The 25306-nt window shown below is 40.9% G+C and overlaps 1 protein-coding gene across 1 annotated transcript in view; it reads right to left on the reverse strand.

Moving 5' to 3' along the window:
* Positions 1–25306, reverse strand: part of ARHGEF33 (Rho guanine nucleotide exchange factor 33) — a 51265-nt gene that overhangs the window by 11607 nt on the left and 14352 nt on the right. Inside the window, exons 6-13 of the mRNA XM_070380201.1 lie at positions 23722–23781; positions 22636–22860; positions 16415–16544; positions 10058–10190; positions 8318–8401; positions 7041–7124; positions 3697–3845; positions 2537–2701 (exon numbers count right to left, since the gene is read on the reverse strand). Of these exons, the coding sequence (XP_070236302.1) occupies positions 2537–2701; positions 3697–3845; positions 7041–7124; positions 8318–8401; positions 10058–10190; positions 16415–16544; positions 22636–22860; positions 23722–23781 (1030 nt within the window). The remainder of the gene's footprint in view (positions 1–2536; positions 2702–3696; positions 3846–7040; positions 7125–8317; positions 8402–10057; positions 10191–16414; positions 16545–22635; positions 22861–23721; positions 23782–25306) is intronic.

Here is a 25306-nt window from a genome sequence, read left to right on the forward strand (position 1 = left end):
CCACCATGTGTCAAGGCCCCAAGGCACATCTTTTTCTCTCTTCTCTCCCTTTTTTGTCCTAGCAGAGTCATAGAAAATCATGGAAACAACTTTTGTTCAACTCAAGGCTCTTCCTGCTTAAGAACAAATCCCAGATGAAGTAAACAGTAAAAAAAAATCTGGATGAAGTAAAAAAACATCTGGATGATGGTATGCGGGGTTCACTGCACATTTTGCTTTTGTATGTATTTGACATTTTCATAATAAAAAACTAAAAAATTCCCTGTGGCTATGAAGCATGCTATATAAGTCATCTCAAACTTCCATCCACAAGAACATTACCAAAATGAAAAGTCTGTCTCTCTGAATATGCCCGATTTCATGGAGAGTTATTTTGATTTGTTTCATCGTGGATAAAGAATAATTCACACTGGATACTTGGATAGCATACGCATCAGATTGGATGCGAATGCCAGTTCGGCTGGAATTTAATTGCCAGACAGATGAGAGTGGACTACCGCACACTGACCCAAACTAGTTATAGTTTATTCATACTAAATTTTGCCACAAAAAAAATGCATAAAGAATGCAGAAGTAAACTGTAACACTATTTTTTGTCTGATGGTCTTAAGATAAAAATTAAGTGTCACATTTACAAAGATGAAAATATAGTAAAATGGAATGTTGACTTGAATTCTCTTTTAACTTGGAAGACTTGGGTTTCTTTTCTGGTTATTTTCCCAACAGAGTGCCATGGCAGCCATGTTCTTCCTCTGGGTGTAATCTCTAAGGATTTCATTTTTTAGGCAGTATAAGCCTTAACTTCAAAGAAGATAGTTTTATCATTGTCTTAAGAATTCAAGTGAAAAAAAAGCTGAAGTGATCCACAAAAAAATTCCATCTCCTGTCCCTCTCCCCTCCCAGGAAACGTATTTTTTTCTGTGTGGTATACTTGGAGAAGGCAATGGCACCCCACTCCAGTACTCTTGCCCGGAAAATCGCATGGACGCAGGAGCCTGGTAGGCTGCAGTCCATGGTGTCGCTAAGAGTCGGAGATGACTGAGCAACTTCACTTTCACTTTTCACTTTCATGCACTGGAGAAGGAAATGGCAACCCACTCCAGTGTTCTTGCCTGGAGAATCCAAGGGACGGGGGAGCCTGGTGGGCTGCCGTCTATGGGGTCGCACAGAGTCGGACATGACTGAAACGACTTAGCAGCAGCATACTCTCCCTACAGGTATTCTAGGATTTTGTCTATAGTAGGAAAATCATCCTGGACTTTATGTATAGAAAGATTAATGTCTCAGATTTTCAGAATGATTATGAAATTTCACCATCCCGACTGCACATTTGCACTGCTATCTCTCACTCATGTGTTATGCTGTGCTAAGCCACTTTAGTTGTATCCAATGCTTTGCAACCGCATGGACTGTAGCCTACCAGGCTCCTCTGTCCATGGGATTCTCCAGGCAAGAATACTGCTGTGGGTTGCCATTTCCTTCTCCACCATCTCTTACTGCTAAGTGTTCTCAGTTTAAGAGATGAAGGCAAAAAGCAAACAGGATTTGAGTTATTGATCAGTTGCTCCTTCCATGATTGTAATTTGCATTCTAAAAACTAGTGATTAAAAAATTGAAATAAGCTCAACTGCTTCTCACATCATCATCATAATAGAAAAGCAGCTTTTTGCATGATTTCTAATTTTGCCTTAATAAAATCCAAAGCAGAAATTATAGTCTGAGGAATTAGTTTGGGGAGAATTGGTAAATTGGGGATTTGAAATTTTGAGTTTTGGTTTCCCTGATCTTCCAGAAGTCCTAGTTTCAGAGGTGGCCCAAGTCCACTTATCCTTCAGAGGTAAAATGAGTTCCAGATATGTGGCCTTATCCTTTAAAGATCATCAAGAAGTTTGCTAAATGAAAAAAACAGTTTAGTGTTTGAAAAGGTTGTGTGCAGAGACTTTAACAATGATCACATCCATTCACAACCCAGAACAGCTTTCAGAGAAGCTGAAGAACAGAGGTCATGAAGTCTATTTCTGAAGAAGCTTCACGGAGAATTGGGAGATGCTAATCAACATTCTGCATCATCTCAGACCAATGTCTCATCCTCAGAGCCCAGACTTCCTCTGACCCCTGACTGGGATAGCTTTTTTCCCCCACTGTATCTCGTGGAGACATTAAAGCCCTACTCTTCTGAGAGCTATAAAATGCCTTCCTGTCATCTTATGGTACTCCCTTCCACTCTGTCATTGTCCAAACCCTGAGAGACTCATGCTGTAGGTGGGGGATGGTTACGTGTGGTAACATTGAGAGTAACCTCCAGCCTCTAGGCCTGCTCCTTAACATGAGTGCCTTCCTCTGGGATCCAGACATTGGGTCAGCTGTTTGCCTGCCACATATAAGACCTGATGGGAGAGGGAGGAAGGAGCCCTGTAAGTCATACTCCTAATCCAAGCTGGTTTGGTAACCCACACAGACTGGCCTGCTACCCTATGCAGACCACCTGGGACGCGAGGGCATTGTCATTAATCTTTCCACAGCAACAGGTGCTTACGTGACAGCAGGTCCAGAACTGGGAGCAGAAGGGTAGGGTTGCAGCATCTCTTCTGAGTGGATCCCACTGTCACGGACAGCCTCGGGGCCTGCAGTGGGAGAAGCATCTTGCCCGGCGTTTGCACACTGGGAAGCCAGCCCTTTGTACAGCTTCGCCATGGATGACCTAATAGAATGGAGGTAATAATTCTCAGTGGAAAATCAACTCTCTGAATATATAGATTATACCAAGAAAAGTAGCATTTCTCAGATGAATCTCAGCTGTGAGCTTCTCGCTCTCCCCAGGCTCTCTACAAACTAGGTTGCTGATACATTAGAGTGCCAGCTGACTGCTGGTTGGGAGTGGGGATGCTGATCAATTGGCTGAACTGAGTTTGGGGGTAAGGGGGAGTACGGGGAGATGTCATCCATTAGAGGAGCCCTGACTTGGGGGATAGCATCTTCTTCTAATGTGAAGCACCCACAGAAATGATTCTGTTTTCCTCACTGGATTGGGATGAGGTTGGAAAAAACCCAGGTTATTAGGAAGCTTTGTTATAAGTTGCTTCTGTTCCCTTTGAAGACCAGATTTTCCTTAGTCCTCCCTATTTCTTCTTAGTGTGAAATCTGTTCAATCACCACCCTCTCCCTTATTTATTTTTATCCATAGCACTTAAAACCATCTATCTTATTTATTACCTGGCTATCCAGGTCTAAAAAGTAAGCTCCATGTGGCAAAAATTTTTGACTGTTTTGTTCTTTGCAGTGTATTCAGTTTGCAGAACATTACTTGGTATACCATAGGTGCTCAATAAATACTTCTTGAGTTAATGAAAGAAATCAGATTTTAGCCTTTAAACTGCAATTTTAAACCAGGCAAGTTTAGCGAAATAACTATTTTTGAGGTGGTTAGCAACATGAGAAAATAGAAGGTCCCCATAAACATTACAGCAAATTTGCTTATTTTTCTAAAGTAATTTCTACCAGCTAGTAAGTACCTCCCTCCTGTAGCCAGCCTGGCCACCTCTCTTCCATTCCCTTCTCTCTTCTGCCTCCACCACTGCATTTCAGCTACTTTACATACAATGTGGTTACTTGCAACAGACACTCACATTGACCGTGTGTATCCCTGTTCTCAGAAACCTTTGGTCAACCCTCTAAACTTCACCATCAGAACCTTACTTCTTGAGCTTTTTCCGTTTCTGAATAAGCAAATCCTCATTGCACTGAAAAAGCAGGGTGTAGTGTGAGATAAATACTCGCAGGCGCTGAACACACACCAGAAGTAGGTAATAGTCAGGGTGTTCCTGCTCTGTGAACTTCAGGACATTCTGGATGGAAGAAAAAAGGAAGCAGCATTGCAAAGTTAGAATGAAAGGTTGTTTTGTCTCTTCTGTACCTTGCCTTGATATGCTGTGAGAGTTTGGAAGCCACTTACTCAAAACAATACCAATGGCCAATTCAATTACAAACTGAAAAGTCAAACTTGTTGTTCCCTTTTTCCATCGCATCTCGGGAAAATAACAGTCATTTTTGCTCCTGTTGGAGTTGAATTTGAACACGTGGAAAATTAGAAGGATCTACTAATTAGATCTCTGAAGTAATGGAGCCGTTCTAACAATTATTGTCTCTAACCAATGGTGGGAATATCAGGCATCAGAGCTGGAAGTAGGGGGACGTTATGATCAAGCCTGGCCTATTACCCCCTCCCATTACAATGCCTGCTGTGCTGTAGTGGAGCATGCATGCTGGTTGGGATTGGGAAAGCTAACAGTTACTGAAGAACTATACAAAAAAGATCTTCATGACCCAGATAATCACAATGGTATGATTACTCACCTAGAGCCAGACATCCTGGAATGTGAAGTCAAGCGGGGCTTAGGAAGCATCACTACGAACAAAGCTAGTGGAGGTGATGGCATTCCAGTTGAGCTATTTCAAATCCTAAAAGATGATGCTGTGAAAGTGCTGCACTCAATATGTCAGCAAATTTGGAAAACTCGGCAGTGGCCACAGGACTGGAAAAGGTCAGTTTTCATTCCAATCCCAAAGAAAGGCAATGCCAAAGAATGCTCAAACTACCACACAATTGCTCTCATCTCACACGCTAGTAAACTAATGCCCAAAGTTCTCCAGGCCAGGCTTCAACAGTACATGAACCGTGAACTTCCAGATGTCCAAGCTGGTTTTAGAAAAGGTAGAGGAACCAGAGATCAAATTGCCAACATCTGTTGGATCATTGAAAAAGCAAGAGAGTTCCAGAAAAACATCTATTTCTGCTTTATTGACTATGCCAAAGCCTTTGTCTGTGTGGATCACCACAAATTGTGGGAAATTCTTCAACAGATGTGAATACCAGACCACCTGACCTGCCTCTTGAGAAATCTGTATGCAGGTCAGGAAGCAACAGTTAGAACTGGACATGGAACAACAGACTGGTTCCAAATAGGAACCAGTTCCAATATACGTCAAGGCTGTATATTGTCACCCTGCTTATTTAACCTATATGCATAGTACATCATGAGAAACACTGGGCTGGAAGAAGCACAAGCTGGAATCAAGATTGCCGGGAGAAATATCAATAACCTCAGATATGCACTTGCCACCACTCTTATGAAAGAAAGCAAAGAACTAAAGAGCCTCTTGAATGAAAATGGAAGTGGAGAGTAAAAAATGTGGCTTAAAGCTCAACATTCAGAAAACTAAGATCATGACATCAGGTCGCATCACTTCATGGCAAATAAATGGGGAAACAGTGGAAACAGTGACAGATTTTACTTTTGGGGGCTCCAAAATCACTGCAGATGGTGACTGCAGCAATGAAATTAAAAGATGCTTACTCCTTAGAAGAAAAGTTATGACCAACTTAGACAGCATATTAAAAAGCAGAGGCATTACTTTGCCAACAAAGGTCCATCTAGTCAAGGCTATGGTTTTTCCAGTAGTCACGTACAGGATTTGAGAGTTGGACTACAAAGAAAGCTGAGCACTAAAGAATTGATGCTTTTGAACTGTGGTTTGGAGAAGACTCTTGAGAGTCCCTTGGACTGCAAGGAGAGCCAACAAGTCCATCCTAAAGGAGATCAATCCTTAGTGTTCATTGGAAGGACTGATGCTGAAGCTGAAACTCCAATACTTTGGCCACCCGATGCAAAGAACTGACTCATTTGAAAAGACCCTGATGCTGTGAAAGATTGAAGGTGGGAGGAGAAGGGGACGAGAGAGGATGAGATGGTTGGATGGCATCACCGACTCAATGGACATGAGTTTGAGTAAACTTTGGGAGTTGGTGATGGACAGGGAGGCCTGGCGTGCTGCAGTCCATGGGGTTGTAAAGAGTTGGACACGACTGAGCGACTGAACTTAATTGAACTGAACAGTTACTGAGTGCTTCCCATTGCCAAGCACTAAGTCTTTTACATTATTTTCTCATTTAACTTTTACCACAACCCAGTTAGATAGGTACCATTCTTACCTCCATTTAACAAAGAAGGAAATCAAGGCACAGTGAAGTTAAATAATCTTCACTGGGTCACACATCTAATGAAGATCAAAGCCAGGATTTGAACTCAAGCCAGAGAGTAGACTCCGGGTTCTTGTTTGCTTACTTACACACTGCTTGCAGGACCTGGGTTTCAAGCCTATATTTTTTCCACCGACCAAATATCTTAACTTGGGCAAATTACTTCTTTGTCTCTCCATTATCTAAAGTGTTAATAATGATACTGATTTCATGGGATAGTTGAAGATTAAATTAGATAATTATTATGAAATAATGATTTCAAAATATAAAGCCACATACAATTGAAAGTCTTTTTAATATTAATACTGGGCTACTTCTACCTGGGACAAATTCCAAGCAGTTCTGAGATACTTTCATTGAATTCCTTAGAAAAATCAGTCATCAATTAAACCAGAACAGGTGGGTAGTGGGAAGAAGAGGGACTGGTAGGGGTGTTGCTGAGTCTCTCTCAACTCAACTCCCTCTAAAATGCTACAAGCCTATAGGAAAATGGTGTGAAGATGTCAGCTCATCAGCTTCTCCATGCTTCTTTTCGTGACACAAGACATAAGCAAGGTATGGTAGATAGACCCTTGGACACAAGTCAAAAGAAAGTAGTCAGAATAGAGGTAAGTGGGGAGCTTGTATAGATACTTCTTAGGTACCCAAGGGGTAGGGCTGGGAGTGGAGGTGAATTTAGATGGCTGTGGAACCAAGATGGAAGGAACTGAATAGGTTCCCAGGATCTGGCAGGAGCTGCCCTAGAAAAATCCTGGATCAGCATAGGTGTGAATTGCTGGTAAATAAAGATAGAATTTCCTTTTTGGCCTCATGAGCCAAAAACTTTTGAGGATGAGATTTTAGCTCATACCACAAGGTAGAGATAGGGTAATCATAAAAATCTAGATTTTTAGATTTAGAAATATTAATGATTCCTTGACCCTTTATGGTGTCTTTTCATTGGAAGCCCAAAACAACTGTTTAGCATGAAAATCAGCTTGGTAGCTTGACCAGCCATGCCTACCTGTAGATGTATCAGATATTCAGGGATGCGCTGGACTATATGAAAAAACAATGTGTAGATGTCAGACTTAATCTCTTCATCACCCTGAATGAAAGAAAGTTGGAGTCAGTCTTTAGTGTGCCTCCAGTTCTGGCTGCAAAACTGAGGTCAGTTCCACTAGAGTAGCAAGGGTTTACTAGAGCATTTTCTTCATGGAGAGTGTCACGAAACATTGATCTGTCATTGGAGAGGCTACTTATTCAGGGACATGCTCAAGAAGACACCTCTTTGCTAACAAAGAGTGTGTCATATTCTTCTTTAGAATCTACCCAAGTGTCCAAACCACCCCCTCCCCCTCCCCACCCTCCAACACCATCTTAGCAAAGTGAGCACTCAGTAAATTAGACTTGAGTTGACTAAATTTGTTAAGGTTCTTCAGCAAGTAATCTGTACAATGTTTTTACCAACAGGCATTAAAGGTGCTTTGAACCTCATGAGAATGAAGAAGGGAGAAACCGTTTGGCAACAGGAAACATGCTGGACTTTCTTCATGTCCCTTCCCTTCCTTTCTCCTTTCTCAAATATTAGGTTGGTCAAAAAGTTCATTTGGGCTTTTCTGTGACATCTTATGGAAAAACCCCCATGAACTTTTAGGCTGACTCAATATTTGCTGAGTGCTAATATACGGTAGGTATTATACTGGGTTGAGAACAGTCAGAGGTTGACGTAGAAAGTTAAGAGAGCCTCTCACCTCTTGTGAAACTTAATTAACTCTTAGCTTTAGAGCTTCTGATATAGTTCTTTTCTATTGACCTAAAATAACTAGAATTGCTTTATATGTATATGTGCTTATTGAGCATCTAATATATCACTGCAGTAGCAACACTTAAAGCAACATGACTAGAGCCATTTTATAATCTTGTAAAATGACAGACACACTATGACATGAATTTAATATTCAGATTAATACATCTAAGTCTATAAAGCCCGAAACCATTAAGGTTGCAAACTGCAGCCTGAGGATCTCTGGTTAGAATATTTGTTTCCTTTGTCTGTATTTCCAGTGGAATGGAACAGAAGTTCAGTAAGGAAGATCAAAGACCAAAGCAATGGCACTGATCCTTGAGTGGCTCCTTGAACCCCAGGGAGGTTCAAGCCATTGTTCAAGCCTTGTTCAAGCCATTCCCCAGCCTGGAGAACAAGCTCAGAGTACATGTGCTGTGTTTTCTGGAAAGGTGAGCAACATAATGTAGTCACACATGTAACCAAAGGAGAATGCAAACATAGAGTTAACTTACCTCCTTCAGAACAACCACATGAACCAAAGAGATGCATTCGGGCAAGTCCCTCAGGTAAGCAACATAATAATCCAAAAAATTATTCTTGAAAACAAACAGAAAAAGTCATGGTAAGAACCTGGAGACAGGAATGATAATAATTAATATGCATGTTTGTTTGTGCTCAGTTGCTCAGTCATGTTCAGTTCTTTGGGACCCCATGCACTATGGACCACCAGGCTCCTCTGTCCATGGGATTTCCCAGGCAAGAATATTGGAGTGGGTTGCCATTTCCTACATCAGGGGATCTTCCTGTCCCAGGGATCGAACTCACATCTCTTGTGTCTCCTGCATTGGCAGGCGGACTCATGCATATTTAAAGGAGTACTTTGCAGAGATTATTTTAATCATTCATTAAATGTGTTCAGTAATATTTGTTTTGTTTTTTTATTCATCTTTAAAAAAACTTTTTGGTTTTAAAGAAAATAGTCCTATGGACTTGGAAACCAAAACTCAGTATCCCTGCTTTAATGAAAGTGAAATGATAAACCAAAGCAGAAAGAAGGTGCCATGTAAGTTGAAAAAATATTTTAAACAGTTAAATGATAAAAATGCAAATTTTGTTTTTTAACTACTCTCTGCTTCAATCATCTACATCCAAATGAGGAACTTTTTCCAACTCACCTCAGAGGGTCTAGATCTGGAATTCTCGACTTTTTCCACTAATTTCTTATTCACCTATGGAATATCCCCTCAGGAAAACAGTTTTCACCTCTCAAAGTTATTTTCCCATAGGTATAACAATTCTCAGCTCAAGAAAGCACACTGAATACAAATGAGTAAAAGTGAGTTTAGAGGGATGGCATTACATCCACTCTATACAAGTAAATAATTTGTAAACTTGTATTATGAATCATTCATATACAGAGGTCAACTGAAGGTAAAATCTGACTTGCAGACAAATTTCAATTAACCCATGTAATATTTTAAAAATAAATTTTCACACAAAATTCTGGACTTTCCATTTCTCTTAAAATACCAGATCTGGCAACTCTAGTCCTTTTTTCCTGCATAATAATTGGATAAAGCTGAGCAGCTATTCCTTATAGAAAAGCATATGTGCTCCACTTAAGCTCACTTCCCAGTAGTATTCCCACATTGTATTACATTCAGCTCATTTCTACTTACTAATGTCATCTGCTGGCCCTGTAGGCATTTGAGTTTGCAGATTGTGACCTAAATCATATTTTTTTTTGAAGAACATTACAGAGTTTAAAAACTTAGCATCCTTTCTCCAAGAAAGTGAAAACAAAAAACATTCTAGACAAATAGCTACCCATCACATTTTTAAAAATCTTTAAAAAATGAAATTGTGTGTGAAAGCATATACATATATACAAATGCCCATATACGTATTTTATATGTATAGATGGATATATGTGCATGTATATATACACACACACACATACATATACATCATATTCAATGGGGGCGGTTATAGTTCAGCATAAAAATGATGAACTGGAACTTAAAAGACTTGGGTTCTAGCCACAGATCTACAAATATCTAGATAGCTGGGTAATTTCAACCATGGTTTTTTCTCTGAACTTTATTTCATTATCTGTAGAACAAGGAGGTTAGACTAGATCTCCTCGGACTCTGAAATCCACTGATTCTAGATTCTCCATTAAGAGAAATGGACATGGAAGACACAGATGCATGTAATTCAAGTTTATAAAGGATTAAGAAAAAAAAACTTACCTCATCATTTGTTAACTTAAGGAATAAATCTCCAAGGACTCCTTGGCGTGGCCACTTCAAGACCCTTTCCTGCAGAGCATGAAGCAAATCCAGGTGCTGCTGGACAATGTACCGTAAAGAGCCAGGGAAGAGGCTTGAAACAGAATAGAGACAGGATGACACAAACCAGGTGTAGAGAAGAAAAGGCTCTTCAAGAACATACGGAACAAGTCCAATTTTCCCAGTCATTCGAAATATTTTGAGTCACAGGTCTGCCTTTAGTATTCAAAAAAAAATTTGTCACTGTCAGCCTCAAAGCAGGTAACCTCAGACCACAGAAAGACCCCTTTACTGATGACTCCTGTTCAAATGTGTATTGAACTAATTAAGAGCACTTCGCTTGAGTGGCCTTTTCAAAGCAAAATGGTACACTCTTATTTGCTAACTGCTACTGCTAAGTCACTTTAGTCGTGTCCGACTCTGTGCGACCCCATAGACGGCAGCCCATCAGGCTCCCCTGTCCCTGGGATTCTCCAGGCAAGAACACTGGAGTGGGTTGCCATTTCCTTCTCCAATGCATGACAGTGAAAAGTGAAAGTGAAGTTGTGTCCAACTCTTAGCGACCCCATGGACTGCAGCCTACCAGGCTCCTCCGCCCATGGGATTTTCCAGGCAAGAGTACTGGAGTGGGGTGCCATTGCCTTGTCCACACTTATTTAGATGACAGTAAAATTTTAAGGGAGATCTTTTTCATGTTTTAAAGTTCTTCCCACTTGATATGCAAATCATCTATTCTAATTAATGCTGCAGATGACAGCACTAAGGTGGCACTTGGTCATTCGTAGCTACCAACTGTACTTAGTTAGAGAAGGAGGAAATTTCATTTAAAGCTGGAAACTGAAAGTTCAGGGGATGAGGGCATAAAAGTGTTACTTTTCCCCTTTCCTTCAGTTTCTAAGAGGAATCTGGGAATGCATGGAGTCTTGCCAGAGGAGGCTACAGCGTAGATCTGGCCTGCTAGTCCCAGTTTTGCTGAGCCCCCCTCCTGCTCTCCCACCCTCTGCCCTCTATCTCAGTGTGTCTCATTTATTTCAGAGGAAATGAAGGAAAGAAGAGAGAAGTCAGAGGAGGGTGGGATGGAGAGGAGAGTCAGAAGGAGAATCATGGGAGGAAGGAGAAGGTGGACTGGATGGTGGATTGGATGGAGAAGCGGGGTGAGCAGAGGCCTGAAGGAGTGAGGAAGGAAGAAACAGGAGTAGAGCCTTGCTGGACCACAGCAAGGATGTCAGCTCCAGCTTGGGGTCTGGGGGAACTGAAAGTAGGTTCCCCTGTGCTTTCAAGATCACAAGGTTTTTCATGTTCATTTGGTTGGTTTTCTTAATTCTTTTGTTTTAGGTAAAAAATAGATTTACTAATATCCTTTGTAAAGAGGTTGCAGGAAACTGAGGCAGGAGAGGATGGTCATGTCCCAGGTCTCAGGCAGGTTCCTGGGACAGGCCACCACGTGAGAGTTCTTGGCTTTATGCAGAAAAGAACTCAAGGGCGAGCCATAGGTCTGGCCTGCTAGTCCCAGTTTTGCTGAGCCCCCTTCCTGCTCTCCCACCCTCTGCCCTCTATCTCTTTTATCTAAAGTAAAAGCAGAGAACACATTCCATAGGCAGAATATGGATCTGTCTCAAAAGGTGAGAGCAGCCAGGACTACAAGTTGGGGTATTTTGCCACCCCCAAACAAGCAGACCTCTGTTGAGAACAGTAGGAAGAACACCAGTTTGGAAGGAGGTGTTTTCAGCCCATTTCCAAGCAAAGAAAATTCCCCTGTGGTTGCAGCTCAGAGTAGACACACAAATGCCAGCCTCCCATGAAAAGGGACAAGGATTCCTTCTACTCCAGTCTGCCAACCCCTCCAGTCCCTGTGCCTTGAGTCTCCATGTATGTGAAGCCCACTGATCCCTAAGCACAGGAGGAGAGGCCTCCTGGGCTGATATAATAGGCTCGGAAGACCTAAGTAATCCCTGTCCACATCAGAGGGAATTTGGAGGCGTGGCTAGGAGACAGTCTAACTGGGAGAAACCATAAAGCTGATGGAGGAAAGCAGACCTGATCACACTGAAAGAGTGAAACACTGCACCCGCAAAAGACCTAGACATGAAAGATGTCTCCCCACCCAGAGGCTGACAGTGACTGCAGGTAATATTCCTGGCGTGACACTGAGATGTTAGGGCACAGTGGTGAGATCTGAGATTGTGATGGGTGGTCAGTGTAGGCTATATAAAATGTCTTGATTTATCTCTTCTTTTTCTCTCTTTCTTTCCTCTCCTTTTTTTTTCCCTTCCTTTCCTGTCCTTTCTTTCAAGAAAGCTGTCTTCTGTTACACTATGACCAGTGTACTTGCAGAGTTGGACAGCTGGTAACTCGGTTGGGGTCCAGGTTGCCTCGTGGACAGTCCACTGGAGTGACAGTGTAAGGTTTTAGGATGGGGATCACAAAAGGCTAATACCCTCATTAAGTTTCATGGAAGCATGTGAGTTACATAAAGAGTGATGATTTGAGGTGGATTCTGTGCCAAATGGCTTCTCTGATAGCTCAGTTGGTAAAGAATCTGCCTGCAATGCAGGAGACCCTGGTTGGATTCCTGGGTCGGGAAGATCCCCTGGAGAAGGGAAAGGCTACCCACTCTAGTAGTCTGGCCTGGAGAATCCCATGGACTGTATAGTCCATGGGGTTGCAAAGAGTTGGAAATGACTGAGCAACTTTCACTTTCATTTTTCACTTTCTGTACCAAATATTGAAAACAGGCTTTAGATTTTTTTTAATTTAATAAGGATAGTATTTGAAATTAGGGCAGAGTGCAGAGGAGGTGAGCCAGGAAATGGGGAGAGGGAAAAAGAAGCGAGAAGTATAGACACACTTAACCTATTTCACTGTTTTGCCTGGAGCCTAACCTGACTCCCAGAAGCAACTTTTTCATTAGGACAAAAATGTTAAGTGCTCAATTTATTTTCTGTTCCTAACCGGGGGTGAGATTATGGCAACATGAGAAGTTTATTCTTTCTAAAGTCTTCAAAGTAATTTCAATTCCTGCAAGACAGTACTTAAGCAAGGAAATAAACTAAAAGCAATCAACGAACATCCAGTTATAGTTTTAAATTAGTAACTTAGGTCAAAACAACTCCTGAGCTTCAGCTGCAAGATGAGGCATTGTTAATAAAAACACGTGCCACCTAGTGGTGATCTGAAGCATACAGTTCATTGAGCACTTGGAGGATGTAGCCCTGGGGTTCAGCTTTTAAGGCTAACCAGCAAATCCTGTGGGGCTGACTTTGCCCCTCCTGACAAGGGTTCATGCAGGACTATTCAAGCCTGAGGTAGTGGCTCTGTGTGGGTGAAACATGCCAGAAAAAAACAAGAACTCCAACATCTGTGATCCTCCTACCAGTGGACAACAGCCCACACTTTCCCCTCAGGCTTCCACTGGCAGCCTTTGCTCCTGCAGCGTCAGGCGATTGCAGCCAGGGGCAGGGCTGGCTGGAAGCAGCCTGCAGAGACTTCTGAGCACTTCATGTATTTCTAGGGAAAACCTAAACTTTTATAGGTTTGAGAAGACGTGGTATCCTCAGGTTTGAGCATCAGGTATGTATTTGTGGGTGTTGTTTTCACCCCCAGGTGACTTTTCAGTGAGGGCAGAAAATGCAGAAGGCTTGTGGTTTGTGATGGGAAAGGTAAATGTTCATAAGGTAATTTTCATCTTTGCATGGGAGGAAAAACGCCAATAGAGAAGAGGAATAATCTCATTCTGTTCTGTATTTCATTCCGCTTATCTATTTAAATACAGAGGCTACACGTGGAGGCTTCAGAAAGCTTAGGAAAAAAGAAACAGTGAATTAAGGAGGAGGATGAAGCTCTAACCTCAGGTAGGAAAAGAGTGGGGCTTCCTGGTGGCTTAGTGGTAAAGAATCCATCTGCCAGTGCAGAAGACGCAAGAGACTTGGCTTTGATCCCTGGGAAGGAAATGGCAACCAGTATTCTTGCCTGGGAAGTCCCATGGACAGAGGAGCCTGGAGGGCTACAGTCCATGGTATCACAAAGAGTCAGACATGACTTAGCGACTCAACAACAATAGGAAAAGGGTGACATTGCAAAGCTCAGAGGGGCTTCCCTGGTGGCCCAGGCAGTAAAGAATCACCTGCAATGCAGGAGACCTGGGTTCGATCCCTGGGTAGGGGAAGAGCCCTTGGAGGAGGGCATGGCAACCCACTCTAGTATTCTTGCCTGGAGAATCCCCATGAACAGAGGAGCCTGGCAGGCTACAGTCTATGGGGTCGCAAAGAATAGGACACGACTGAGTGACTAAGCACAGCAAAGCTCAGAACCAGAGATTTCATATTAGCACTAAGAATACTGAATTGAAGCTTTTCTCTTCTTGGGCAATGAAAACAAAAAAGAGGATTAGCTTAGCAGATAACTAACATAAATAGCATCATCATGGATATGAGAAATAACCATTATCTTACTTTCTTGAGGAAGGTATGATAGTTTTAATTATTTTAATCTCAGGATTTAGGGGAAGGCCCACTTCTTCCTTAGTAATGGGTTATGAGCAGTAGAAGAGAGGGCAAGTAGAAAAGAGCTTCTGTGAACTAAAAACCTTCCTCTATTTGACGGGTCAGCTGAGATCTGAAGTAAGGACAAACAGGCAGTTAAGGGAGAAGCCTGATTTATGAAACAGGAAGAGACAAGTCAGCTTCTGGTTGAGGCACCTGGAATATTGCTGTCAGTCAAGGTGGTATCTTTGAAATCACATGGTCCTTAGAGAAGCAGTGGGATGCTAAAAGAGCATCACACAGGCCTGGGTTTGAGCTCTGGCTTCAGTTGGTTATGTGACTTCAAACCTCACTGGACCTGAGTTTCTTCATCTATCAGGTAGGATTCACAGTTTCTTGTGAAGATTTCATGAAGTAAATGAAGTACCCAACATGGAGCCTGATTACTGTATGCTGGAGCAAACAATCCTCTCTTTCACTCTCCTTACCCCATCCCCACATTTTCAGAGAGTAGAAAGAGATGCTGCTGGCTTAGACTCATAGATGTGGAGGCAAAGCCACATCAAAAGGTAGACTGGGTTTTAGTTGGGTTTTAATGTGAACTGAGCAAATCTTCAGCACCAGCAAGATAGCAAGAGGCCAGAGAGACTTCTCGGAGGGCTGAAGGGGTAATCTGGGAGGTTCAGACAAGCTGGATGGGATGAAGAAGGGGGAACCAAGTGGCCAGAAAGGGAAGGAAGAGCCAGCAAGGATCTAGGTGGCCACAGAAAGTAAAACCCAGTCCAGAGTGTCTACTGTTCACAGCTTTCAGTGTCATGTTCTTTTCTGCTCCTTACAGCTTTCTATTTTATCTAGGTTTTGCAGTGAAATAATTCTTGCAAATAGTGAAGTAATTGTGGGTTTGTCATGGCACGTTTTCTCACATCAGTCGCTTTGATGGATGTACATTGTGTTTTGGTGATTGGGTTTATTGCTGGCAGCTGCAAAGCCAAGTAAAATTGGGGGTAGGGGTGATATGGATCTGGAAAATACAGTTCAGGCTTCCCACAACTTCATGAACCATCAGTGCATATTCCTTGGTAGAAGGAATTCCTTTGTCTCTAGTCATCCATCATCCAGACTTATTTATTTGGCTTGGCCTTTTCCTCGGTGGATCTGGATTATCACATCTTTATGACAGTAGTCTTTCCCCACCAAATCGTAAGTTTCTCCTTCCTGCTTTCTCTCAGCAGAGAGGGAAGCAGAGAAAATCTGAAGTTTTGGAACAGATATAGAGGAGGGAATGTGGTAACCTGGCGACTAGCAAGTTGCTGTAACACATTAGAGGCCCGATGGAAGCTCTGCCCCACAGCATGACTACACTCACATGCGGCTCATACCTTAACCAGGATTTCCTGAACAAATAATAAGAAAGGTCCAAGTTCACAGCTATGTAAGCCCTGCATCATTTATCTAATGGCCACTTCAGATCTCCATTCCCATCCATTTCCTGTGCTCCCATGAGAAGTGGTTCCAGGGGTTCTTCCAGGATTTCCAGTGGAATATGCAGATGGCAACAGACAGGAATACCTCCCTCACTGTTGCACTTTTTCCCTTTAGGCTCTTAACAGACATGCCAGGACCACTGAAAGCCCCAGAGACTCCACTCATTTTCTTATCTGCTGGAAGTCAAAAGTTGAGACTTGCCAAGGGTTACCTGCGGTCACTGACTATTCTCATTTCCAAGTCTATATCTGGAGCTCTTGATAAGTACCAGAATTCCCAAAGTGGAAACAATAAACAACTTACCTTAAATTTTAATCAATCTGAAAAGCAAAGGCAATGAATACATGGGTACCTTCTCTCTTTAGAATTCCTCTTTCCATCTGACCCCTGGAATGTTGCCTTGATCTTCAGGATCAGAGAGATGTTAATGACATATTTTCTCTCTGATTCAAGCAGTTCTAGAGCCACAGTCTGTCTTTTAGCTTTAAAAACAAAACAAGGAGGGAATTTTTGTTAACCACTATTCCCTGAGACCCTGTTAAATGATAGAAAGCAATAAAAAGGTATTGAAAGCAATAGAGACACCAGCAAGTTTCTGGAAGATGGAAAACAGAGTGGAGGCATGGTCATTAATTCAGCAGAGCAAAGGGCACCAAACCATTTACTTCAGCGTTTTCATCTGTGGATGGGAAACCAGCTGAGAAGCAGAAAGGCTCAAGGATTGGAGACACCAAGACATCACAGAGAGTACAAGTAAGAGGCAGTGTTATAAACAGGAGAAACAGTCTACATTCAGTGAAGCTGAACCTTCAGTTCCTCATACCCATGCTGGATGACTTCCTCAGTTCCACCCCAGGAGAAACGAGAAAAGCTAGAGAAGCCTGGGTCTCTGGTATCTGAACTAACAACATCAGACACAGCAGAGAGCAGAGCTGAAATGCTAAAATGAAAACAAAGGGACTCAAAGAAGGCTCACATACAAAAGAGTGAGACTCCTCTCAGCCTCTTTGCCTGCGGGTCCCAGAGTGCCAGCAGCCAGACTTATACTGTCCAGACTGGAGACCAGAGGGTCTTCCACTGGAGGAATGAGCTGCCCAAGTGAAAAAGGTCTACGATCACTGACATACAGAGGTAACCAACCAAAACGGTAATTTGCCACCTGATTAGCAGATAAGAAGCCCACTTATTGATCAGCTTGACCAACACAGGATTTTTAGGTTTCTTTTTATTTAGGGCCTTTTTCCTGGATATGAATAATTAGCTAAGAATCCTCAGATACTTGAATCAATCTTACATCATAAAAGAAAGAGAAGAAGAAAGTATACACATGTTTTTAAAAGGAGGAACCATAAATAGAGACAATGCAGGAAAAAAAAAAGAAACCTTTAAAAAAAATCTTATAATTAATATCCTCAAAGAGTTACCAAAAATGTTCTGCCCGCTTAATAATTACAGGATCCTATATTTTAAAAACAATCCAGGAAAAAAGAAACTTTTTGGCTTTTTTAAAAGAGGAGAAGACAAAGTCAAGGAAATCTGTACACCTGCCTCCATTTCCCTCCCCACCAAAAAAGGCAGTAATAGAGAAAATCAGTCCAGGAGATCCAATATCAAACTAGTAGAAGTTTCAGAGAAAAGAAAGAAAGTGAATGAGAAGATATTATCAAATTAATAATACAAAAAATACCAGGACATGTATTTCCAGAGGAAAGGGCCCATTTGCATTCAGTATAATTAGTGAAAAAAAAACTCTCACATCACTGTAAAATATACCAAATCACTGTGAAAATTTAGCACACCAAAGGTAAAGAGAAGATCCTAAAAGTTACCAGAGAGAAAAATCAGGTAACATACAAAGGACTGGGGATTAGATGATGGATTTTTCACTGGCAACATTAGAATTTAGAAGACAGTGGAACAATTGCTTCAAAATGATAATGGAAAATGACTTTGTATTCATCTAAATAGCCAATGAATTATGTGGAACCTACCAGGCTATGTGTTCCATCAAAACAAGTAGTAAACCAAGGAACTGAGAAGGATATGCAAAAAAAAAAAAAAAAAAACCCTCCACAAAACCCTGAAGAGAAATCTAACATAGGAGAAATTTTAAGGGAATTCACAGGAAGTCCCAGGAGGGCAGCAGTGCAGTGAGTCAGAATACAGTAGGATAACAGAGGTCTCTAGGGCAAATGCTGTTTTAAAAAAATATCAGTGATAGACTTTGTTACATTGCTAAGAAAAATTAAAGAAGACCCATGTAAAAAGAGTCATATACCATGTTCTTCAACTGGAATATCAGTACTGTCAAGATGTCAATTCTCTCCTAATCAGAATAAAAGAATATAGAGTAGAATTTGTTGTTTAGTCCCTAAGTCGTGGCCAGCTCTTTTGCAACCCCATAGACTGTAGCACACCAGGCTCCTCTGTCCATGGGATTTCCCAGGCAAGCATACTGGACTGGATTGCCACTATCCTCTCCAAGGGATCTTTCAGACCCGGGGAGCAAACCCATGTCTCCAGCATCTGCTGCATTGGCAGGCAGATGCTTTACCACTGAACCACCTGGGAAGCCTTAGAGTCTAGAGTTAGACCCACATATATGTGATGACTTGGCTTTTCCTATTCATTTCAGTGAGAATAGGAAGGCATTTTCAATAAATGGAGCTGAAGCAACTGGATACCCATATGGGAAAAAAATGAATCTGGATTCATACCACACAGCAAAATTTATTCAATATGAGTCATAGACCTAAATGTGAATGCTAAAACTATAAAGATTTTTATAAGAAAACATAGTATAATATCTTGATAACCTTAGAACTGGCAAAAATATTTTGCAAGGGCACATAAGTCACAAACTATTTTAAACATTTAAAATTGATAAATTGAACTTCATTAAAATTAAAAATATCTATTATCAAAAGACTACCAAGAAAGTGAAAAGGCAGGGCAGAGAATAGAATAAAATATTCTCAACACATATATCTTACAGGGAACTCATATTCAAAATATATTAAAAAACCCTACTAATAGAGAATAAAAAGATAACCCAATTTAAACACTGGACAAAGGACTTAAATAGGTACGTCATAAAAGAAATTATACAAATAGTCAACAAGCATATGAAAAGATGCTCAACATCATTAGTCTTCAGGGAAGTGCAAATTAAAACTGCAATATGACACAGGACACACCCACAGAATGGTTCAAATTTAAAAGGCTGATCATACTAAATACTGAGAAGAATGTAAAAAAACTGGAAAGTTTCATACATTGCTGGTAAGAGTATAAAATGTTCCAACTGGTAAACTGCTGGTGTTTTAAAGTTAAACATAATCCTATCCCATAATCCAAAGATTCCACTCCTAGGTGTACACTCAAGAGAAATGAGGGCATACATTAAAAAAAAAAAAGACTTGTGCAAGAATGTTCATAGCAGTTTTATTCATAGTAGCCCTAAATTGGAACAATCCAATGTCTAGCAACAAGAGAATGGACAAATTATGGTAAATTCATTCAATATGATTAATAAAAAGGAATAAATTGCTGAATGAATTACATGCAATGCTATGTTGAGAGAAAGAGGCCATACATGAAAAAACTACATATTGTAATATTCCATTTTTATGGAGTCAAGAACAGACACAACTAATTTATGGCAACAGAAGTCAGAGTAGTGGTTCTGTGGGTGGGTATTGCCTGAAAAGGTGTATGAAAGAACTTTATGAGATAATATTTCTATTATTAGAAATATTAATGTTGGATTGGCCAAGAAGTTCTTTTGGGTTTTTCCGTAAGATTTTACGGAAAAACCCAAAAGAACTTCTTGGCCAACCCAATATATTTCTCATATTATACAGGTCTGTGTATCCCCAGGTGGTGCTAGTAGGAAATAACCCACCTGCCAATGCAGGAGACATAAGAAATGCAGATTCAATCTCTGGGTTGGAAAGATCCCCTGGAGGAGGCACAGAAACCCACTCCAGTATTCTTGCCTGGAGAATCCCATGGACAGAGGAACCTGGCGGGCTACAGTTCATAGGTTCACAAAGAGTTGGACATGACTAAAGCAACTTAGCATGCATGCAATGTACCAATAGAAAAAAATAGCAGCATAAACTCTTTTTAAAACATGGAAACAAGCACCAGAAAAAAATATGTCAAAAGAATTTAAAGTGCTACTGATTTTCACAATAAAACTTTTAGTGTTATTCAGTTTTCATGTATTTGATAATAAAAAATTAAAAATTACCTCCTATAAAAGGGTTGGAGGGAACCTAAATAAACAAAAGACCTATATATAGAAAACTATCAAACACTGATGAAAGAAATCAAAGATAACACAAATAGATGGAGAAATATACCATGTTCATGGATTGGAAGAATCAATATAGTGAAAATGAGTATACTACCCAAAGCAATATACAGATTCAATGCAATCCCTGTCAAGCTACCAATGGTATTTTTCACAGAACTAGAACAAATAATTTTACAATTTGTATGGAGATACAAAAATCCTCAAATAGCCAAAGCAATCTTAAGAAAGAAGAATGGAACTGGAGGAATCAACCTGCCTGATTTCAGACTGTACTACAAAGCTACAGTCATCAAGACAGTATGGTACTGGCACAAAGACAGAAATATAGATCAATGGGACAAAATATAAAGCCCAGAGATAAATCCACACACCTATGGACACCTTTGACAAAGGAGGCAAGAATAGACAATGGAGAAAAAACAATCTCTTTAACAAATGGTGCTGGGAAAACTGGTCACCTGTAAAAGAATGAAACTAGAACACGTTCTAATACCATACACAAAAATAAACTCAAAATGGATTAAAGATCTAAATGTAAGACCAGAAACTATAAAACTCCTAGAGGAAAACATAGGCAAAACACTCTCTGATGTAAATCATAGCAGGATCCTCTATGACCCACCTCCCAGAGTAATGCAGATAAAAGCAAAAATAAACAAATGGGAGCTAATTAAACTTAAAAGCTTTTGCTCAATGAAGGAAACTATAAACAAGGTGAAAAGACAGCCTTCAGAATGGGAGAAAATAATAGCAAACAAAGCAACTGACAAATAATTAATCTCAAAAAAAATATACAAGCAGCTCATGCAGCTGAATTCCAGAAAAATAAATGACCCAATCAAAAAAATGGGCCAAAGAACTAAACAGACATTTCTCCAAAGAAGACATACAGATGGCTAACAAACACATGAAAAGATGCTCAACATCAATCATTATCAGAGAAATACAAATCAAAAACACAATGAGATAACATCTCATGCTGGTCAGAATGGCTGCTATCAAAAAGTCTACAAACAATAAATGCTGGAGAGGGTATGGAGAAAGGGAACCCTCTTACACTGTTGGTTAGAATGCAAACTAATACAGCCACTATGGAGAACAGTGTGGAGATTCCTTAAAAAACTGGAAATAGAACTGCCAGCAATCCCACACCTGGGCATACACACTGAGGAAACCAGAATTGAAAGAGACACATGTACCCCAATGTTCATTGCAGCACTGTTTACAATAGCCTAGATGTCCTTTGGCAGACGAATGGATAAGAAAGCTGTGGTACATATACACAATGGAATATTACTCAGCTATTAAAAAGAACACATTTGGATCAGTTCTAATGAGGTGGATGAAACTGGAGCCTATTATAGAGTGAAGTAAGTCAGAAAGAAAAACACTAATACAGTATATTAAAGCATATATATGGAATTTAGAAAGATGGTAATGATGACCCTATATGTGAGACAGCAAAAGAGACAAAGATGTAAAGAACAGACTTTTGGACTCTGTGAGAGGACGTGAGGGTGGGATGATTTGAGAGAATAGCATTGAAATGTGTATATTACCATATGTGAAATAGATTGCCAGTCCAGGTTCAATGCATGAGACAGGACACTCAGGGCTGGTGCACTGGGATGACCCTGAGGGATGGGATGGGGAGGGAGGTGGGAGCGGGCTTCAGGATGGGGGACATATGTACACCCATGGCTGACTCATGTCAGTGTATGGCAAAAACCACTACAATATTGTAAAGTAATTAGCCTCCAATTAAAATTAATTAATTAAAAACAACAGTTGGAATTGCCATTGTCAGACATGTGCTAAGTGCTCTGTGATGATTTATCATTTGAAGAAAGAAAATAAAGAGGGAAAAAAGGAGGAAGGGAAAAACAGACCTCATTGCAGTATTTGACATTTTGGTGGTGAACCCCTGATACAAGATTCATATGTTGAACATTCCATATCACTGAATAAATCCATTACAAAATTCTGCCTTCTTCTCCACTAACCTTATGCCTTTTGTCCCAGAGCGGTACAATACTAAGTGTCATGGATACCCAGAATCAAGGTGGTAGTCCCAGTTGGCCGTGTGACCTCAGGTGAGTCCCTTTACCACTAAAGACTTCAGTTTGTTCATCTCAAAAGGAAACCAGAAGCTCAATTGTCTCATAGGTCCACTGCATCTAAATTGCAAGGATTCCAGCCCTTAGGTTTCTTGTTTTTTACATTTTCAGCCTACATTGCCCCTTTGGACTTACCAGCTAAAGAAGTTTCACATAAAACGTTTTCCAAGGAGCTATGTCTGCCCTGGCTCACTTCCTTGAGTTTATCTGGGTGGTCTTTTGTGACGTATTCTTCACCCCAGTCTTTAGCTTCCTTAGGCTGCCTCCACACACCAGGTGGTAGATGACTCTTGGGTTGGATATCAGCTGAGAGGCAAGGTTTAAGGTTTTCTTCTGCTTCTGGAGTTGTTGGGGTCATTCCTGAAAAATAACATCTGCCATCAAGTTCTGACTTTTTTTTAATTATATTTGTTACTAACTCAAAAATATTATGCCTTTGCTTGGGTACAACTATCCTTTGAGGGTTAAACATATCAATTAAGAATTAAAAGTCTCCACAGTTACAAAGGATCACCTTTCTCTGTTTCTGGTCTATATACTTAATTCTTGGCACACAGACTGTACTGAATGACTTTTAAAAAATAAATTTTATAAAATAAAATATAAATTAGTTAATTTATAAATTATTTATTTTATAAAATATAATAACAAAACTAATTTATAGTCATATGTATTGATTCTTCATATTTCTTCCTTTCAGGTGAGCACACCTGAGGAGAAAATACAGAAAGAGCAGGAAGAAGGGTACCAAAGACAGTGTTGTGTTTTGGAATTTGTCCTCCTTGGCCCTGATGATGGTATATTTCCAAAAGGCAGGAGGAAGGGAGGGAGGGGAGATGAAATAATTTATAAAATTCTGGTGAATTATCTCCTAGATAACTTTTAAATTACATAAACTATAAGATGTGTGGTCCACAGAAAACGTAAATGTCATTCCACCTGCACTTGTGAGTTCTCAGCAAGTTCTAGTTCAGTGGTAACTGAAACAAGCCTGAAGGAACTAAGAAGACCAGTTTTGTCTTCAACTTCCCTTCCCCTTCCCTCTGAGTTGCTGACCTACTCCAGCATACATCTTGGAATCTTACTAAAAACATAGTGCTTTATCTTGCCTGACTTCTTTCATGCCTGGTTTGGGACTGAGGGCGTAGAAGCAGGAAAGGTAGAAGAAGGGAAAGGGTGAGGCTGTTAGAAGAAAAGAGAACTTGAAGAAGAGCCACTTACCAGGACCCATCATTCCCTTCACATTGCTGTCTCCTACGTGCATGGATCTGGTCTCTTGTGCTGCAGACGAAGGAAAGCTTTCAATCAATATTCATCCCACTAACATAGACTGGCACCTTCTACTAACTAAGAACTGGGATAGTCTCACAGGGCTTACCTTCTACTGGGGAAGCCAGAGCAGTAAAAAAAAAAATTACAATAGAGTGTGGCAAGTACTAGTCTCTCATTTCTACAAAGATATAACTAATACTTAACTCATGCTGCTGCTAAGTCGCTTCAGTCGTGTCCGACTCTGTGCGACTCCATAGATGGCAGCCCACCAGGCTCCCCTGTCCCTGGGATTCTCCAGGCAAAAACACTGGAGTGGGTTGCCATTTCCTTCTCCAATGCATGAAAGTGAAAAGTGAAAGTGAAGTCTCTCAGTCATGTCCGACTCTTAGCAACCCCATGGACTGCAGCCTACCAGGCTCCTCCATCCACGGGATTTTCCAGGCAAGAGTACTGGAGTGGGTGCCATTGCCGTCTCCAACTTAACTCATAGATAGCCGTAAGAATTAAATAAGATAACATTTCTAAACTGCACACAGCAAGAGCTAAATGATTACGTAACTATGATGGTAAGGATGGTAATGCTAAACAGAGCCAGAAGGATGATTTTAAAATGTAAGTCAGACCCTGTCAAGCCTCTGCTTAGCCCTCCAACAGCTCCCCATTTCTGTGCAAAGACCAAAGATCTTAGAATTATCTTAAGGCCCTAAAATATCTGCCTCCCTCCCCTGCCTGCTGTTTTTTCTCTTTTTCTTAAAAAACCCATCTCCTATTGTTTCCCTGTTTATTCTGCTTTTAGCCCCACTGGTCTTATGCAATTTCTTGAGCACATCAGTGATGTTCCTCCTGGTACCTTGGGGCTGGTCCCTTTCTCCACTCTGATATCCATAAACCTACTTTCTCACTTCCTTCAGGTCTTTACCTGGTACCCTCTCTAAAATTATACCCGTGTTTCCTTATTTGTCTTCTGATTACTATCTAACATACTACATATTTTGTCTTGTTCATTGTCTGCTTCCTTCAGAACAACAGCTCCTTGAATGTTAGAAATTCTTGTTCATTATGACATCCCACCACCTAAATCAATGCTTGAGGTGAATGGATGGATGAAAGTGTAGATGAATGGATGGATAGAAGGAAGGGTAGCGGGTGGCCAACACCTTGACTGCAACCTCATGAGAGACCTTGAGCCAGAGGCACTCAGCTAAGCTGTGCAAAGATTCCCAACTCAGAGAAACTGTGATATAATGAATGTTGCTATTTTAAGATACTGAGTTTGGGCTCAATGGATAACAATGGCACCATTTTATAATTAACAATGGACGGAGGAGCCTGGTAGGCTGCAGTCCATGGGGACGTGAAGAGTCGGACACGACTTTTCACTTTCACTTTTCACTTTCATGCATTGGAGAAGGAAATGGCAACCTGCTCCAGTGTTCTTGCCTGGAGAATCCCAGGGACAGGGAAGCCTGGTGGGCTGCCATCTATGGGGTCGCACAGAGTCGGACACGAATGAAGCGACTTAGCAGCAGCAGCA

The sequence above is a fragment of the Bos mutus genome, chromosome 11 (genome assembly GCF_027580195.1).
Source record: "Bos mutus isolate GX-2022 chromosome 11, NWIPB_WYAK_1.1, whole genome shotgun sequence".
In the NCBI taxonomy this organism is placed as follows: Eukaryota; Metazoa; Chordata; class Mammalia; order Artiodactyla; family Bovidae; genus Bos; species Bos mutus.